This window comes from Mustela erminea, chromosome 15 (genome assembly GCF_009829155.1).
Source record: "Mustela erminea isolate mMusErm1 chromosome 15, mMusErm1.Pri, whole genome shotgun sequence".
NCBI lineage: Eukaryota > Metazoa > Chordata > Mammalia > Carnivora > Mustelidae > Mustela > Mustela erminea.
In genome coordinates, this window is record NC_045628.1 from 72765297 (window position 1) to 72784344 (window position 19048).

General features: G+C 41.8%; 1 protein-coding gene across 9 annotated transcripts in view; it reads right to left on the minus strand.

Moving 5' to 3' along the window:
• Window positions 1-19048, minus strand: part of FRY (FRY microtubule binding protein) — a 335554-nt gene that overhangs the window by 78299 nt on the left and 238207 nt on the right. For all 9 annotated transcript variants that reach the window (XM_032314833.1, XM_032314834.1, XM_032314832.1 and 6 more), the window contains 6 exons: window positions 12698-12797; window positions 12247-12418; window positions 5836-6092; window positions 5216-5362; window positions 3617-3785; window positions 2334-2424 (listed from right to left, as the gene is read on the minus strand). In XM_032314833.1, the coding sequence (XP_032170724.1) occupies window positions 2334-2424; window positions 3617-3785; window positions 5216-5362; window positions 5836-6092; window positions 12247-12418; window positions 12698-12797 (936 nt within the window). The remainder of the gene's footprint in view (window positions 1-2333; window positions 2425-3616; window positions 3786-5215; window positions 5363-5835; window positions 6093-12246; window positions 12419-12697; window positions 12798-19048) is intronic.

A 19048-nucleotide genomic window follows, 5' to 3' on the forward strand; every position in this document is an offset into this window, starting at 1 on the left:
TAACGGTATCCTTTGGGATAGAATAGTCATATATGTATGATCATATTTATATTTACTTAAATATAAATATGATCAGTAAAGCTATAGATATAGCCATTATGAAAGGACCAGATATATATGTATATGTATAAAAAGTATGGGTACATAAATGTGTCAGGCTTTCCAATGGCCAAAAGAGATGTGGTGAGAGAGAGAGACAGCAAGAGTTAAAAAAGAAAGCCTCTATTCGAGGTGTTCTCTGGTCTCAATATTAGAGAGATGATTGGCTTCTTAATTTCAAGGGCCACCACTAAAAACTTGGGCAGGACATTCAGGACTCTGGTGCTTAAGGGGCCTTTGTAGTAAGATGTTAATATATAGACATTCATCATGTTTCTACCCTAAATAAAATGAAGATTGGAAAATTCAGCTAGACAATAAATGATAAAGAATGTTACACTCCAAGTAGGAAGTAGAAATCTCTTTAGAGACATAATGTGATTATTTACCATGAGGAAATTTTCCAAAGAAGGTGATAATAAATATGGACTAAAAACACGTTAGTTAATCATCATGTATTGTCATTGATGCGGGAAGTGTGAAAACCTTTACTCATTTCCAAGAAAAAAAGGAAGGACTTGATTAGTGATCTGTACAGGGCGAGGTCTATGCTCATGACTCACTGGGTTTGGGCTTTTTGCCTGAAGGAAAGCTCCTGTGATTGACCACTGGAATTAAGGCAGCGCAGCAACCCAGGTATGGAGGCACTGAGGAGTCTGATAAGGGCCTGCCCGAATTGGAAATGAGCCTTCAAAACTCCAAAGGCAGATCATCTTACGTCATATACCCTTCCACCTGCAGCCCCCACCATATTCTCATGCAGGATGAAATCCTGAGGACGGTTATGAAGCATCTGGAAGCATTATGGCTTGACTGAATTATTTCTATTATTGGATCTATGAATTTTCTCCATTAAGAATTTCTATGAGTATCTCATCCTTGTTACTAATTTCTTTGGATTTTTAAAAATTTATTTTTGTGCATGCACGCGTGCACACAAGGGAGAGCAAGTGAGTGGGGAGTGGGGGCAGAGGGAGAAGCAGATTCTCCGTTGAACAGGGAGCCGGATATGGGACCCAATCCCAGGACGCCTGGGATCATGACCTGAGGTGAAGACAGACACCTAACCGTCTGAGCCACCCAGGCACCCCCTTATTACTGATTTCTTAAGTGAAAGGGCTCCTCGGGAGTTTTCATTAGAAAATGGTCAGCCTAAAGAGTTTTCAACACCCATGAGAATAAATATATATAATAATATAATAAATATGTATATATAATATATAATAAATACAATAATTTATTATTATAAATGACTATATATAATATAATTCATATATTTATTATATAATATACAATATATTATAATAACAAATTAACATAATAATCAATAAACATATAAATAAATATAAATCATTATATTTATTTAAAAGTAAAAATAGTTTTTATTTTTAAAGATTTTAAAAATATATTTATTTATTTAGGGCACAGATTGGGGGGGGTAGAGGGAGAGGAAGAGTGAAAATACTTAATCAGACTCCCCATGGGGCACGGAGCCCAACACAGGGCTGGATCTCAGGACCCTGAAGTCATGACCTGAGTTGAAAATAAGAGTCAGATGCTTAACCTACTGAACCACCCAGGCACCCCATCTAAGTTTTATTTTTTGAGTCCCATTTATTTCTTTTTGTTTGTTTCTCTGTTCTTCACAATTAACCACAGGAAATAGTGATGCAGATTTTACTTATTTATGAGTTAGCCTCTAAGCAGTGAAAAGGGGCAAGAGAAATGCCATAAAAGAGCTAATGTGAAGGGACTAGAGGCTTCTTTTAGCAGGAAAAGGCAGCGTTGTTGGTTAACCAAATTTGACCATGTCGAGATGTAATAAAAATGATGACATTCATAGAACTCACCTCAAGACAACTACTCAATCTCTAAGTAATCAGTCCATAATCAGATCTTAGAATTTCACATGGAAATTCCCTCTAATTCCAGATGGTCTTTGCCCACTAACAGAACGAGTGGTTTTTAGTAAGCTCTGTGGTAAGTGGGTTTCGACCACCAGAATGACATCCCTCTTAATCTCTCTCTTCTCTGGCTTTTCTCAGGGAGAAATCATCTTTAAGGATATACAGAGCAGAATCAGAGTCAGTTTGTGTTTCTAAAAGCTAAGAACAATATATGTGTGTGTGTGTGTGTGTGTGTAATTTATGAAACACCACAAACTCTTACTGATGCCTTTGTGTAGTCTATTGCTGAAAGTCATACCGGATATTAAGCCAAATTAGTGCACCAACCTCTCATCAGATTCTTTCAATATCTTGGTCTCCTCAGCATCTGGGAAACTGTCTTGGCCGGCAACCACCGTGTTGCTGCTGGAGGTGGTTCCTGTAGGTAGGATTAGAAAAAAATGTGGTGGTGGGGGGGAAGGGTTAAGCCCGGTTCTCAGGTAATTACAGTGAAGGATTTCTGACACAATCTCATGTTCGAAAGACTCCTTACATCTTCTGTACAATCTCAGACATTCTAAACAAACTTCCAAGCCCTCACCACCGAAATGGGAGAATCCCAGACATCTGTTAGGGTCAAACCAAATTCCTCAACTCTTTTATAAAGTGAGGCTACAACATTCTTGAAACACTTTCTTCCTGACCACTTAGGTAATGAGCTTATTTATAGTGGCTGACTCTGCTGCTAGCTGCTTTAGTATTTCTGGGTCCAGGAGTTATTAAACTAATGTTAGTGAAGCAAGTCCAAGTACCTAGAGCTTCTGATCCCTGGGCTACTGCTTCCCTGCGGGAACATGCTCTGGCAGCAGGCGCAGGGCAAATAGAGGGGATGAGAGACCAGGGGAGAAGAGAGGTTTGGAGGCAGTTATGATATTAGAAAAGTCAAAGGGAAGCCTGCTTCAAGGAACTTGAGGAGGACATTATATATTTCATAAAATGATGCTGAGAAGCTGATTTATTGAAAGGGATAATATTGTTGAGGGGCATTTTAGTTAACTCTGGGCGACCATTAGCCAAGAAAATTCCATAGATGTAAGAAGGAGGGTCCAGAAAGGAGATTCCTGAGTGATTGCCGTGTCCTGCCAGGGATCAGCCTGAAGTACAAAGCTCCATGGCTTACCAATCCTGGGTCACTGACTGCTGGTCACCTTTACAAAGTAATTTCATTAAACTGATAAGGCCCTTAACAAGTCTCAACTATTTTGAAACCATCCTTTTTAATTTTAAGATTTTATTTATTTGAGAGAGAGAGAGTGAGAGAGAAAGAGAGAGAACACACACATGCAGGCATGAGCAGGGGGTAGGCAGAGGAAGAAGGAGAAGCAGACTCCCTCATTCAGGAAGCCTGAATGAGGACTTGATCCTGAGACTCCGGGATCATGACCTGAGCTGAAGGCAGATGCTTAACCAATTGAGCGCCCAGGTGCCCCTGAAGCCATCTCGGAAGTGAAAGTTTACACAGGAATAAGGGAAAGGTGGCACACACATATACTTTCATCCCTTCAGTGCTCTCCATACAGAAAACCCCAGAGATCCAAGACAAGATGTCCACCCTGCTGCACTTCCCCTACCAGAGGCCGCTGCGGAGGCCTTGCTGCTGGCTGTAAAGCGGTAGAAGGGCGGGTTGTCACAGTGCTGGACAATGGGATTCACCGGCTCCGTCTGCTGTAGCTCAAAGAGAAGCTCTTCCATGGTCTGAATAGTGTTGTTACGGCACAAGTAGATTGCCACCTTTTTAATCTGAGAAGAAACAGAACACGAGGATATCTTCCAGAGCCTCACCCACAAGCATGCTAAATGTTACCAGTTCCTCTCCACGAACACGTCCTCCCCACCCTCATAGCTTGGCTCCATGGTCTCCAGTGTCTGGATTAAAATTCACCTCTCTTCACATGCCTGTCTGACAGGAGTACACGTTAAAGGCCTTACCTTCCCTAATGGCCACGTTTACAAAAGTTACCTTTAGGGCACATGAATTCTCTCTCAGCTGAAAACTTGCTGGCTAAGGCCTTATCTAGAAAGTAGTTTATTCATACAAACCATGGGGGAACACCGCTAGTTATTTTTGTTTAAATAAGGAACCCAGTCTCTGCTCTTCTCTACTCCCATGAAAACCATGGCATTTTAGCTACCTGTAGGGTTTTAAATTTTTTAAAAGTAAGTCTGGATTAAAGCTCTGCATTATTGTGGCCCTCACGGTCCAACCTGAGGCCTGGAAGCCACAATAGGGCTTAGGTGGTTCCAAAGAGCAGGCAGGCAGAAAATCTCTCACAAGAACCAACAGCACACAAATGCCAACTGAGTTAGGTTCTAATTTATTTTATTTTATTTTTAAAAAAATTTTTTAATTTAAATTCAATTAGCCAACACATAGTACATCATTAGTGGTTTTTTTTTTTAAAAGATTTTATTTATTTATTTGACAGAGAGAAATCACAAGTAGATGGAGAGGCAGGCAGAGAGAGAGAGAGAGGGAAGCAGGCTCCCTGCTGAGCAGAGAGCCCGATTCGGGACTCAATCCCAGGACCCTGAGATCATGACCCGAGCCGAAGGCAGCGGCTTAACCCACTGAGCCACCCAGGCGCCCCAGTACATCATTAGTTTTTGATGTGATGTTCAATGCTTCATCAGTTGCACATGTGAGTTAGGGTTTTAAAAATGCTATTGTTTTATTGATCAGATCACCTTTAAATACAAACACCAAATATCACGTATCTCAGGAAGATTCCTCTCTGTTCATCTCTCCTAATACCTACATTTGAAGAGAAACACGATACTCTCCCTTTTTATTCCATTTTAAGAGCATCAAGATGGAAATACCGAACATTTATATTAGTCATAATTAATGTTACTGAGTTTCTCCTACATATTCGGTCTACTGTTTACAGAAGGCAGCTTTTAGTAACTGTTAGGAAAATATCCACCCCTTAATTCACAAGTTTCTGTATCCAAAGGCTTAGAAAGAGGATGACAGGTGTCCCTAGGACATTGCAGCCTGCTTCTCAGGGGGAAGGACACCCTCAGTAATACGCAGATGAGCTCCTGGGAGAGTAGCTTGACTGACAAACTCAATATCTCCATTTTACTTAAAGTCAAAAGCACATTCTCACCCGCAGCTGCAGATACAACCGAAAGGAGCAGGGACTCCTGACGGTCTGAGGGCCACTTACATAGGGCAAGAGAAGCGTGTCACTGCTAACCCCACACAGGCTGATCAGGAACTGCAAGGTGACCCTCAGGTTGTTGCTCCATTTCTCATTGTTGGCTAAAGCATTCCAAGCATTTTCCATTTCTGGCCCAGGAACTTCATCTCCGTACTGTAACACACAAGAGAAAAACCGGCCCGGGAGACATGTGGGAAAAACGGCAGGATGCAAAATGTTTGGTTAAAAGTCTTCGTAAGGGTCATGACCATGTCAAAATCCTAAGAAGGGGAGACAGGGCCATTCCTCAGGGAGATGCCATTTTTCAGCAACTTATCATGCATCCAATCACTCATGTACATACTTACTGTCATGATTTTTAATATGTTCGTGTTATTATTTTTATTACTTTTAAAAATTGTGATAAAATGCCCATAACATAAAGTTTGCCCTTTTTAAGCATACGGTTCAGCAACACGAAGTACATTCACATGGCTGTGCAACCCACACCACGGTCCAGGACCTGCTCGTGAGATTCTGAATGGTAAGTGCCACTTGCCCTGACTGCGCAGCACAGGTTTTGAGTAACCCAGGGGTTTCCTGGACGGCAGAGCCGTGTTCCTGAGGCAGGGATCCTCGGAGTTTACCTTGGCTGTCATGTACATGAGGTTATTCAGGACCAGTGACGTAGCTTCTGGGGAGCCCCAGCCACTCCCTCTCAGGCCGTGGGAAGCAGTCACTTCCCCTTCCCGGTCCTTGACGTCATCGTCTGGGCTGCTGGGGCTTGAGCCTGGGAGCAGGAGCCTGCTGTCCACCAGCTCGATGTTGTGCAGCCAAGGAAGCAGGTAGGTGAGCATGATCTGACGCCCGTTTGGGTGTGTCGTGGGGAACCGCTGGCTGACCTCTAAAGAGAAGGGCAGGGACACAGAGCCGTGCGTTAGCTCGTCAAATAAAACGGAGCTATTTACACCAACTGCCAGATCAAACAGTGACGTCAGTGTACAAAAAAGCATTTTCATATACAGTAGCTCCCCAAGGCCTTGGAATCTTCCAGCTACATCTGGTGCTCTGCGGAGGGTGGTCAGAGAACACAGCGGGAGAAGCACGGGCTTGGTCACGGTGGAGTGAGGTGCGAGGCTTCGTGAATTCTAATCCACTACCATGGAAGAGGGGCATCAGGGCGGACAAAACACGGGGCCCAGAATCAGAAGGACATGTGATTAGATCCCAGCTCCTCCACACACTCCCTGCAGGAAATTCTGCGTTAGTTATTTAACTTCTCTGTTCCTCAGTTTCCTCATCTGTAGAATGGGCCACTGTGAGGATCAGGAGAGAGGATCATCAGGTATATTGCATGCTGAGCACAGCGCTGGGCATCCAGGAGACTCTTAATAAGCAGTGGTTGGGACTGTTATGACAAGGACCATTATCTTTCCACTCTTCTGATAGTTTACCAAGTGTCCTCCATGAGTTCTTTCCTGTGAAACTGAGAAGTCACTGAACCTCCAGTGTGTGGACTCATGCTCACGGAATGGACTTGAAAACTGCCAGCTATTTGGCAGCTGCAGGCTCCGTGCTGCACATCATTTTATGAAACACAGGAATCAGAATGGTAAAACTGGACATCCAGCCCAGTGAGTTCACCATGATTTTCTGTGATAGCATTTATGCCTTGTTTCACGGCCAGCAGCATTTAATGTTGTGATCTGAATAAGCTTTCCTTAGAAATAAAAGCACAGCATTACCTATGGGCGGCAAGCTGCCTGTAATCTTTTATTTCTAACATCAAGAGAGGAAACGGTTTTGTTCTAAGGGAACTCCGAAAGCACGGTTTGATGCCCTTGTTATTACCCAGCGTGGCATGTAATCTCCTTCAGAGAGCTCTTGGCCGCTAAACAGTAGAACAACACAGATGCCAGGAATTATACAAACATAATCCACTAGATCCTTGAAACAGTAGCTTTAATTGATTTGGCCCTTTTCCTAAAATTACAATTATCATTTTTTTTTTAATCTTGAAGACTATCAATCTATTTAATTCTGGACCACAATAATCAGAGTAAAGCTGTGATGTTCCATGTAGCTCAAAATGTCAAAATTGACTTAATTTCTAAACTTTATGGATGTGATGACTGATACGATGAACTTTTACGACATATATCCAGATCCTTCAGATCCCAGAACCTGTATTTGTTCAATACATGGGGCCTTTTCTAGGGGCAAGCCATTGTGCTGGGCACGATGGAGCCAGCAAGGACTCAAGGTTCAGTTCATGTCCCTGAGGAGGAGAGTCTGAGGCAAAATATGTTGAGAGGTAACTCTGGGGCGAGGTGGCAAGTGACAAAGGACACGGAGAGGAACAAACTGAGTGCTATACGGGTTCGGTGAGGGAAAAGCCTTCTGGTTACATGGATTCGGGGCATGTGATAACAAAAGAACTATTTTAACTCTGCTAGAAAAGGATAGGGAATTTGGAGGGGAATAAATCCTTCCAATCGGAGGGACAACCGCTCTTAAAAATACATTTTTTAACAGTGGCATGAAACCTCTAGTCTTTTTGAGGCAATGATTACCTTCTAACACATCACACGGTTTGCTTATCTATGATGTTTATTACATCTTGTCTGTCAGGCCCAAGGTCCAGCTGATGTGTGTGAGGGGGAGGCACCCTAATGAGGGCCAGGACTGTAGAGTTCCTTCAGAAGGGTAAGGAGGCAAGTGAGAGGACGTCGGTGGGCTGCTCAGTACAGTTTCTGGCTCCTCTGGGAATGACCTGTGCAACCCGTTTGGCAACTTCCAAGGAATTAACTCATCTGACAGTATAGGCAATAAAAATCTCACCACAGGGTTTTTAATAGTATTAGCAGGGAAAACAAGAGCTAGAAAATCTCTATAATGTCCTTTTTCCATGTTATTTTTAAAAAGTTATTCTTCATAAATCAAAATAGCTCTACAGTCAATTCTTGAAGAAAAACTTAGATTGAACATGTCACTCATTGTATGAGCTTCTGTTTTTCTTAAACTTGCTGTACTATTTACCACCTCTTCCTGGATTTGTCCGGCCCGTTACCAGCTGTTCCCTCTTGGGCAAAAAATAAGCTCAAATCCCATTCACCCTCAGACTCTTCAAATTCCACTGTCACTCCCTCTTCTCTTTTTCCTGCTTTCTCAGCAATGCCACTGAGATGTGGCTTCTGCTGCTCTTTCTCTGCAGAAACTACTGACAGTTAACAGTAATTGTGAATTGTGAGGTCCAGACGGCAGTGTTTAGATCTTAACTCCTGGGATCTCTCTGATCCATTCAAGGCTGTAGACTGCTCACTCACTCCTCCAATATCCTTTCTTCTCTAGGTTTCCATGATGCCCACCTTCTAGGTGTTCTCTTTCCTCTCTGGATGGGTCTCCATCCCTGTCTGTTCCCTCACTCTTTCTGGGCGCAGTCCTCAAAAGCTGGGGATCTGAGTGCATTCTTTCCCTCAGTGCTCACTTCACTCATGATCTCATCTGTTGCCTTGGTTCTATCTTCTATTCTTCCATGAGTCCTACCTTTGGCCTTCCCTTGACACTGGTCTGTCTCCACATAGGGATGTCTGACAGACACCTACCCTCAATAACCCAAGCAGTGTTCATGATCTCTGCTTTGTCCTTAGCCTCCCCTTCTCCCTGGACTGGCTCTTGAGGTGAGGTTATCACGCCCTACCTCCCAGATATCGTACCAGGGACTTCCTTCTGTATACTCTGCCTGGAAGCACTTGACTCTGGTCTCCCCTTTCTATTCTCATGGGGCTGTCTTAGTTCAGGCCTTCACAATTTCCTCTGTGGACCACTGTCATTGTTCCTCAACTGATCCTCTCTCTTTAGACCACAATATATGTGGTCTAAATGGATACTCTTTCATCCATCCCTCAGACACTTAATCTTTCTAAAATGTGTTTTGCTCTTGTCCCCCTCTCTTATTTTAAACTGGCCAGTGGCTTTCACTGGCCTTCAGAACCCAAGCAGCTTGGTGGAGGCTCTCCCTGTTCCCAGAGCTCTGAGGGGTTTCAAGGAGCACCTAGCAGTCACTGTCCCACAAACTGCTTATGGTACAATGCAAAGCCTTCCAAAACTTGACTTCTGCCTCTCTGTCTGCCTGTGATCATCTCTAGCTTTCTCCCATTCCTGCATGCTGTAGTAGCCAAACCGAACACTACATCATCTCTGGAACGCAGCATGTTTTCTACCTCTAAGTCAACCCATGTGCTATTTCCTTGGTCTGTAATACCTATCTACTTACCAACTCTAATGTCAGCTAGTTGCCTTCTTTGCAAATGTCTATTCCTCTTTCCAACTGCAGCTCAGACACCAACTTCTCTAGGAGGTCTTGCCTGATATTCTTGGCCCAATAATTGTTGTCTTCTAACTCATACACAGAACGTGCCTTTTTTTTTTTTATAATTGCACCTGCTTCTCTGTTATCAAACCATATGACTGCATATCTTTCCTTATTCCCAGATTATGACCCACTGATGTAAGAGAGACTGTTTTATTTACATCTGTGTTCCTATAACCTAAGCCACAGAGGTGGCTCTCAAATGTTGGTTGATGTGAACAGAATTACATTTTAGTTTCCCAAGAAGAGAACTAGTTTATCAGGAAGTCTTTTCTGGAATCCCCCCACTGTTTTAGGCATGGGACAAGGATATGACTAATTCTGTTGCAGATAGATGGAGAGGTTTTCACAGCAGAAGCAGATTTTCAATTAGATCTTTTTTTTTTTTTAAATAAGATATATTTATTTATTTTGGAGAGGTGGGAGGGCAAAGGGAGAGGGAGAGAGAGAAACTCAAGCAGACTCTGGGCTGAGCGCAGAGTATGACATGTGGCTTGAGCTCACAACCTTAAGATAATGACCTGAGCCAAAACCAAGGGTTGGATGCTTAACTGACTGAGCCACCCAGGTGCTCCCTGACTTTTTAAAAAGTTTATTTATTTGAGTAATCTCTACAGCCAACATGGGGCTTGACTTGAAGATCAAGAGTTACATGTCCTTCCAACTGAGCCACCCAGGCACCCTTGGTATTGTCTTTTTTTTTCCCAATTAATTAATTTATTTGATAGGGAGGAGGGAGAGAATCTTAAGCAGACTCCCCTCTGAGCGCAGAGCCTGACTCAGGGCTTTATCTCATGACCCTGAGATCATGATCTGAGCAGAAACCAAGAGCTGGATACTTAAATGACTGAGCCACCCAGGCACCCCAGATTTTCAGTTTGGTCTTCAGGAAGACTGGAATTAGGGAGAAGGAGAGAAGGGCCATTTCTGGAAAAGGGAAGCATGCACAGAAGCAAGGATGGACAAAAGGGCGTGGCATGTAAAAGATCAAGTGAGATGGGAGTAGAAGGTTCTTGGATGAAAAGGTGGAAAGCAAGTTTGGAAGAAGGGGAGGGGTTTTTTTTTTATTATTATTGGTGAAAGAGTTCCTATTATTTAATGTCTCTAAGCCTTAGCATCTCATCTGTAAAATAGGAAGGGTGATTATGGTGGTGGTGATGGTGGTGGTGGTGGTGGTGGTCATTCCAAGCCAGCACTAAGCGAACTGCTTGGGTTTATCAGCTTGTTTTAATCCTTGCACCCTCTGAAGTAGTTATTACTGCCAATAAGGACATGGAATTTAGAGGTTCCATGACTTGCCCAAGGTCAAACAGCCAGCAAATGGCGGGGCCAGGGATGAACCCAGGCTGTCAAACCCGGAGCCTCATTTCTAACCACTACTTGTGGGGTTGCAGAAATGAAATGATAAATGAAGTATACATAAAGTGCCTAATATAGACCACTCAATGGATGGAAACTTATCAGCAGTTATTTTTAGGACAGCTGAGCAGAGAAGTTTTAGTGGAGAAGTGCTGTGTATATTTGGTTTTGAGTAGTGGGTGGATTGCAGGGTTGAGGACTGTAAGCAGGGGATGCTGGGCAGGGGTGGGGTAGGGGGATGGATGAGGATGTGGATGGAGATCCTGATAACACAGATGGAAAAAGAGGACCAGCAGAGACCAAAATCAGCCCCTTATCATGGTGCTCCTCAGGCAGGAAGTTAAATCAACAAATGTAATTCCTTAAAGGTGATTTTTTTACAAAAATTACTCACAAAGACTACTTGTAAAGATGTGCTAAAAATCTGAACTCTCAACAACCTATGTATGTAACAACAAACAAGGTATAAAACACCATCCCCAACACCACAAAGACCAACTTGTGGTGATTCATATGTATTAGAAATTATACCACACATATTTAACTTACTTGGGAAATTTTACACATGTAAGTTATTTAGAAGGTTTATGACTAAATCTGAGCATCTCTGCATTTGTCCTATTTATATTAGATAAACCTATGCTATTTTAGATAAACACATTTTTAAATATTTAAATGTATTCCAGAATTGACTTTTATATGTAAGTGGAGTTAGTCCAAAGCAATATGATCTATGAATTTAACATCAATAATTTGACTCCAAAATGATACTGACTTGAAAAAGGAAGATTCCAGCCTCCCTGATCTCTTTCCACTATTTTGAAGCTTGTGGAAGCCTGCTGGTAACAGGACTCCTAAAAAAACAAATGTTCTCTCAAAGCCTGTGGTCCAAGGCCATTTTCCATTTTTGCTGGCTATAACAGGGGTCTCTGGAACCAGAAGGAACACACAGCTCTTCTCCCAGTTGAGGATGTTTATGCTTAAGATGAACTAAATTCTCTCTAGACAGGAGATACTCTTATGTGTACAAACCAAGGAACAACACAGTGAATCCTAGTGGTAAACCCAATAAAACCAGAGTAATCTGGGGAAAGGTAACTCTGCCTCATGGAAACAGCCACACAGTTCGGTCCAAATTCCGAAGCAACCTTCCTGCTAAGGCTGCTAGACACAGAATCCATGTGACAATGTACCCCTCAGGGATTTAAACTTGCTGAAAAGTAAATAAATAAAAATGCAGATTTGTTCTCTTAATAAAATAAAATAAAATAAAGTAAAGGGGAGATAACTTTGTGCAGAAATGATCACACGTGTCCTTGCATGGTACCTGAGAAGAGTGGAAGTGTGAGCTCAGGGTACATCCTGGCCAGTTCACATGACAGGAGCGCTAGTGACACACTATACAGGGGCGGCAATGGGCCATGTGTTCCATAGAGAATACTGCCAGGTCTCTGTTCAGCAACTTTCTTTGAGTACACGAAAAGCTTGGCTTCAAGGATCTAGAGAGAGGTAGGAAAGTGAGAAATGGTATGAAAAAACATTGGCTGGCAGTCTCAGGAGGATTTATGTTTCATTAAGCTTCATAGTAACAAAAGTAATAAATGCATAATATGGTATTAAAGGTAAAGAAAGCATCAGTTAGTTCCCGTGCTTAGAGAAGGTTATGTCACGGTCTTCTCACTGCTCTATATCCCCACCAGCGATGCACAGCAATCAGCAGCCGTCCGGGTATCAACCACCCTCTCTCTGAAGTTTCTGTGTAAGTAGATGATACATGCCTGCATGAGCTGCGTGGCGATTTCATAGATCTCTCTATTGGTGTCAGAGGCCTTGAATAGAACAAGGTTTAACAATGTCACTATGTCGAAGGGATAGTTCCTAAAAAAGAAAACAAAAACAAAAAAACAAACAGCATAGTTTATAAGACAGCCTGGTTAGTCATCTTGATAAATCATTACCTCTCAAAATTCCAGAGAGAGACTGACCTCAGTCACACTTACTAATAACATTTTCATGCCCATTTTCCCACTTGGCCATTCCCCTTTCCCCATTCTTTTGCTGTTTATTAGGAGAAGAGAGATAGCTCTATTTTTGTTTAAAATTGAATATTGTTGCACTGGGATAATTGAACACAGAAATACCTATCTAATGTAAATAGATTTTAATGAAAACCAAATAAAAATAGAGGGAACAGAAGATGATATGTTTATATTTCTCAGTAGCTCACAGATTTAATATTTTCATTCAATCCATCTAAACATAGGAATCACCATACATATACCAGGAACAATCGTACAGTACTCATGATACTAAGTTAAGTAAGGCTGGTCTCTTCCTCTAAGGGAGACTTACTATATAGTTAGGGAGATAATCTATATGACCTAGTCATGATGAGAGTAGGCACAGCGAGCTACAGAATCCCGATGAGGGACACCTACGCCAGACTTGGGGTGACAGAAGCCTTTTCCAGGGGGAAACAAGTAAACTCATATTTGCAGAGCCAGGAGACATTAGCCAGGTCATGGAAAGGGTAACACAGGGGAGTGTTCCAAGCAGAGACAACCGCATTTTGAAAATGACAAGAAGGAAGAAGCAAGATCCCTTCTGGAAAGGAAAGAGTCTCTGTGTAGCAGACCCAGTAAAAGAGTTAGTAGAGGAACAGAAGATGGGACTAGGTTTCCGAAGATAACTAGCTGATGGACTTCATCCTAAAAGTTAAAAAGATCCTACAGGATTTGCAGTAGGGGAGTGAGGCAATGACATCGCTTTTGACGAAGCACTCTTGTGTGCTCTGCAGAGAAAGGATTTGTAAGGGGGTCGATATTGGGAGCTGTTGCAATACTCCAAAGGGGAACTGATGTGTGAATTAGGGCAAGAATGGTAGAGACAGAAAGGAGAGGACAAGATCTGAAAAACACTAAGGAGAGAAAATGGGCAGGATCTGGTAATTGATCGCACGCATGGGATGGAAACTGGGGGTGGGGAGTAGGAACCCAGCCAAAAGGTGATGTGGCTCCTAGCAGTATAATCAAATGGAACACGGAACTTAAATACACTTTCTTTTCTTGCTACATAATACTCTTTAAAGATGACTTAAAAAATCTGTATGTTTTTTTTCCAGTGGAAGAGAGGTCATAAATAGAAAACTCTTGGTGAAATAAACAATTAGGAAATGGTCCATAGGTAGTGAGTGAGTGAGTGACATTTATCTTGAGGCAAACTTCAGAAAGCAGAAGAAGATGGCTTGAAGGTGAAAAAAAAAACAGTGATTGTTTTCTTGTGGGTTCTTTTTTTGATTCTATAATATAATTATAATTGCCTAAGAAGTTCTGTTTTTGAACAATCATCCTTCAAGAAAGGCATCATATTATTATGAATATATGTCCACCTTCCAATAAGCTTAGTAAGAGATTATAGTGAGCACTTGTTAAATACATGAGAAAGGATAGTTTTCACTTATTTTTGATATTAACCAAATTTAATTTTTTATCTTATTAGTAACACGTGAATGCAACTTTCAAAAAAAGATTCAAACAGCACATGAGGCCAGAGTATTCTGAAAACGGCTCACACAGCTGGTGAGTTGGTGCTAGGTGTATAGAATAAAATGTGGAAATGCTCACTTCCTTTCTTTCCCCCAACTGTTGGAGGCAACCACCCTTTTTAAAGTGTGTATATAAATAAGTACTCTTCCCTATCACACAGGACTGTCAACATAAATGTGATTATACCCATGTGCATTGTTTGGAGATGACCCTTTTCAGTGAATGAGGCTTTCCCCACTCTTCTTAACAGCTGCACAGTATTCCACAATAAGGTTATACCATAAATAACCAACCTTGTAGCAGATGCTGCGGTGTGCTACCTGGATCTCCCTTTCAGGACTGAGGCACTCAATCCTCCAACTAGTGTTGGAGGCTGAGATCTCTGGCTGAATCCCTCTCTGGGAATTGCCTTCGGCCAAAGAAATTTACCTAGGTCAAGGTCATGCCCACAACTAGCAGCAGCCCCTGTGGGACTGGTGGAGGTCTCTTTTTCTCTGCTCAGTCCTGCTTCCTTCACTTCCCCCTAGATATTGACCCCAAGGGCATTCCCTAATTAACATCCTGCCCTCAAATCTCCACCCTGTGTCTGTTTCCTGAGAAGCCCAGACTTTGACCTGCATTTGCAGACATTTAAAGGTTATTTTCATTTTTTTCATAGTTACAGTGTTTTTCACTGTTATAACACCAAATGTTCTTTCTTTAGAACAGATTTTTAGAAGAGGTCATGCAGGGTCAAAGGGCAACATTTAAAGTTTTGGTAGATAATGCCATATTGCTGTCCAAAATGGCTTTACTAATTTGCATTCCAAAATGATTACTTTTCTAGAACTTTAAAAAAAATTTATTATTTTTTAAAGTTTTTATTTATTTGTCAAAGAGAGAGAGAGCACCAGCAGGCAGAAGGAGAAGCAGGCTTCCTACTGAGGACCCTGGGCTCATGACCTGAGCCTAAGGCAGATGTTTAATCAACTGAGCTATCAAGGTGTCCCTAGAACATTTATTTATTTTTATTAACATATAATGTATTATTTGCCCCAGGGGTACAGGTCTGTGAATCATCAGGCTTACACATTTCACAGCACTCACCAGAGCACATACCCTCCCTAATGTCCATAACCCAGCCACACTATCCCTAACCCCCCAACCCCCAGCAACCTTCAGTTTATTTCCTGAGATTAAAAGTCTCTTATGGTTTGTCTGCTCTAGATCCCATCTTGTTTCATTTTTTCCTTCCCTATCCTCCACAACCACTACCCTGCCTCTCAAATTCCTCATATCAGAGATATCATAATTGTCTTTCTATGACTTATTTCACTAAGCATAATACCCTCTAGTTCCATCCACATCATTACAAATGGCAAGACTTCATTTCTTTTGATGGCTGCATCGTATTCCATTGTGTATATATACCACATCTTCTTTATCCATCCATCTGTTGATGGACATCTAGGTTCTTTCCATAGTCTGGCTATTGTGGACATTGCTGCTATAAACATGCAGGTACACATGTCCCTTCGGATCACTACATTTGTATCTTTAGGGTAATACCCAGTAGTGCGGTTGCTGAGTCATAAGGTAGCTCTATTTTACAACTTTTTGAGGAAACTCCATACTGTTTTCCAGAGTGACTGCACCAGCTCGCATTCCCACCAACAGTGTAAGAGGGTTCCCCTTTCTCCGCATCCTCGCCAACATCTGTCATTTCTTGACTTGTTAATTTTAGCCATTCTGACTGGTGTGAGGTGATATCTCATTGTGGTTTTTTTTTTTTTTTTAAAGATTTTATTTATTTATTTGACAGACAGAGATCACAAGTAGGCAGAGAGGCAGGCAGAGAGAGAGAGAGGAGGAAGCAGGCTCTCCGCGGAGCAGACAGCCCGATGCGGGGCTCGATCCCAGGACCCTGGGACCATGACCTGAGCCGAAGGCAGAGGCTTTAACCCACTGAGCCACCCAGGTGCCCCCTCATTGTGGTTTTGATTTGTATTTCCTTGATGCCGAGTGATGTGGAGCACTTTTCATGTGTCTGTTGGCCATCTGGATGTCTTCTTTGCAGAAATGTCTGTTCATGTCTTTTGCCCATTTCCTGATTGGATTACTTGTAAAACTTTTGTTATTAAATGAGTAAAAAAGCATAAGGTTTATTTGTCAGATGAGAAGTGAGGGAAAGCCCGTGTACATGCTGTGGTGAGGATAATGAAGAACGATGGATAACATTTATGTTATGACCTGCCTACTCTGTGCTGGTTACTCTGCCAAGGCCTTTACCTAGATTTGTTATTTTGTCTTCCAGGCAAGCCTAGAGGCTCAGAGACATTAAGTACTCGACCAAGTTCATGTACATTAAGTACTTGACAAAGTATTTGACCAGTGGTACCTGGACTGCATCCTGGATAAAGTCTGACTCCAAAGAACGAACTTATCCATGGTGCTATCAGCTTCCTGGACAGCCCAGAACAGTACTTTCATAACTGGTCTAACTTGGAGTTCTAACAAACTGCAGTATCTGGAATGCACTGAGAAAGTACAAAGGATACTCTGGGAGCCCCCACAGAGGCAGAGATATCTTATGCTGCTGTCTCTAACATGGAGATTTAACACCTACGCATTTTTATGCAAAAGAACACTAACTGGAATTTAAAGAAAAACTTGAAGCAAAAGAAAAGGACACTGGCAAATATTGCTAGATCGCTGGGGATTTAAAGGCAGGAAAAGGGAAGACAAAATCTCCCTCCTAGGCAGAGCCGAGCACTGGACTATATCATTGGCACATTCAATTAGCTGCCTAGGATTGAACTATGGACTTTATGGAGCACAGCATTGAAGGAAATAACAACACAGAGACAGAAAATGAAAGAAACCCAGAGAAGCGAAAAATGAGATATCAAATGAGTGAAGGGGTACAAATAAAACATCTGTATTTATATGGTTAAAATAGGCTTAGAAACAAAATCTTATACCTTTCAGTGTTAAATTATTCAATGGAGGCAGTGGAAGGATAAAAGAGAAAGATAGCTCTGATCATCCAGAATAAAAATCAAATCATAAAATAAATATAAAAGGCAGATGTAACTCAGAGAGCAAACAGAAAATAAAACTCTTTCTTTTCTTTTCTTTTTTTTTTTCCCCTGGTCTGGAAGAGAGGAGGTTTTGAAGAATTTGGGAAATATCCACTAGCCCTGACTTCTATAGAATGAAATGACAAAGCTCAGAGAATTTTGAGGTGTTCTGGAGAGAAACTAATTTCATTAGTTGATAGAATGGATTACATCATAGCTTTCCGCTTCCAACAGCTATTGATTAAGAGTGTTTACAGAGTGCCTACTATGTATGTGCTTGGTCTTAGGTCAAGAAATTGGATTCATAGTTCACAGATAGCTCTCATGCTCAGATACATTGATCTATTTTTAAGGACTTGATTAAAAATGTCATAATTTGGGGCACCTGAGTGGCTCAGTCATTAAGCTTCTACCTTCGGCTCAGGTCATGATCCCAGGGTCCTGGATTCGTGCCCTAGATAGGGCTCCCTGCTTGGCAGGAGGCCTGCTTCTCCCTCTCCCACTTCCCCTGCTTGTGTTCCTTCTCTTGCTGTGTCTCTCTCTGTTAAATAAATAAAATCTTTTTTAGGGGCGCCTGGGTGGCTCAGTGGGTTAAGCCGCTGCCTTCGTCTCAGGTCATGATCTCAGGGTCCTGGGATCGAGTCCCGCATCGGGCTTTCTGCTCAGCAGGGAGCCTGCTTCCCTCTCTCTCTCTCTCTGTCTACCTCTCCATCTACTTGTGATTTCTCTCTGTCAAATAAATACATAAAATCTTAAAAAAAAAAATAAAATCTTTTTTAAAAAAATGTCATGATTTGTTTACTCATCCCTCTATAAACAGGCTTGAGGTTATTTTTCATTGTTTTAAAATACCTTAGTAGATATCCTGATGCATTTCTGTACATGGTTGCAATTCCTGACGCTAGCATGTACCATATTAAAAGGAAAGACTGGTTAAATTTAATCCTTAACCTAATGATACCAGCATTCCCATTTTACAAATGAGAAAGTGTTTATGGTAACTTGCTCAGGAGCACAGAGCTTGACTGGAGGCAGAGCTAAATTCAAACTCAAGACGGCACGTTTTCTGAGCCCAGGTTCCTAAACTCTGTGAGCTCTTGGAATACTCCAGCTGACTGACAAAACCAAATGAGATTATGCATCACCAGCTAGCGAGTGTGACTGGGATTCATGAATCATAAGCTACCTTCGTCTTCCTTGGTAACAGCTGATATTTCCTCAAGACATGTGGGACATCTACTTTTAATAATTCAAGTTTGCTGGGCCTGATTTAAATTAGGAAAGATTATGAGAAGTTAGCTTACGGCAAAGCAGACATACAAACAGCAATGGCAGCAGAAACTACCTCCAAAAGTAAACCCAACAAAATATAAATTAAAACTTTAACCTTATATATTATTCTAAAACACTTATTAAATACATTGTAGTAGTGTGTTGGAGGATAAGGGTAAAAACAATAGAACTCTCAAGTATTTAATTAAATGTGAAGAACTCTGTTAAGCCACTACTTGGAAACCGCCTACAC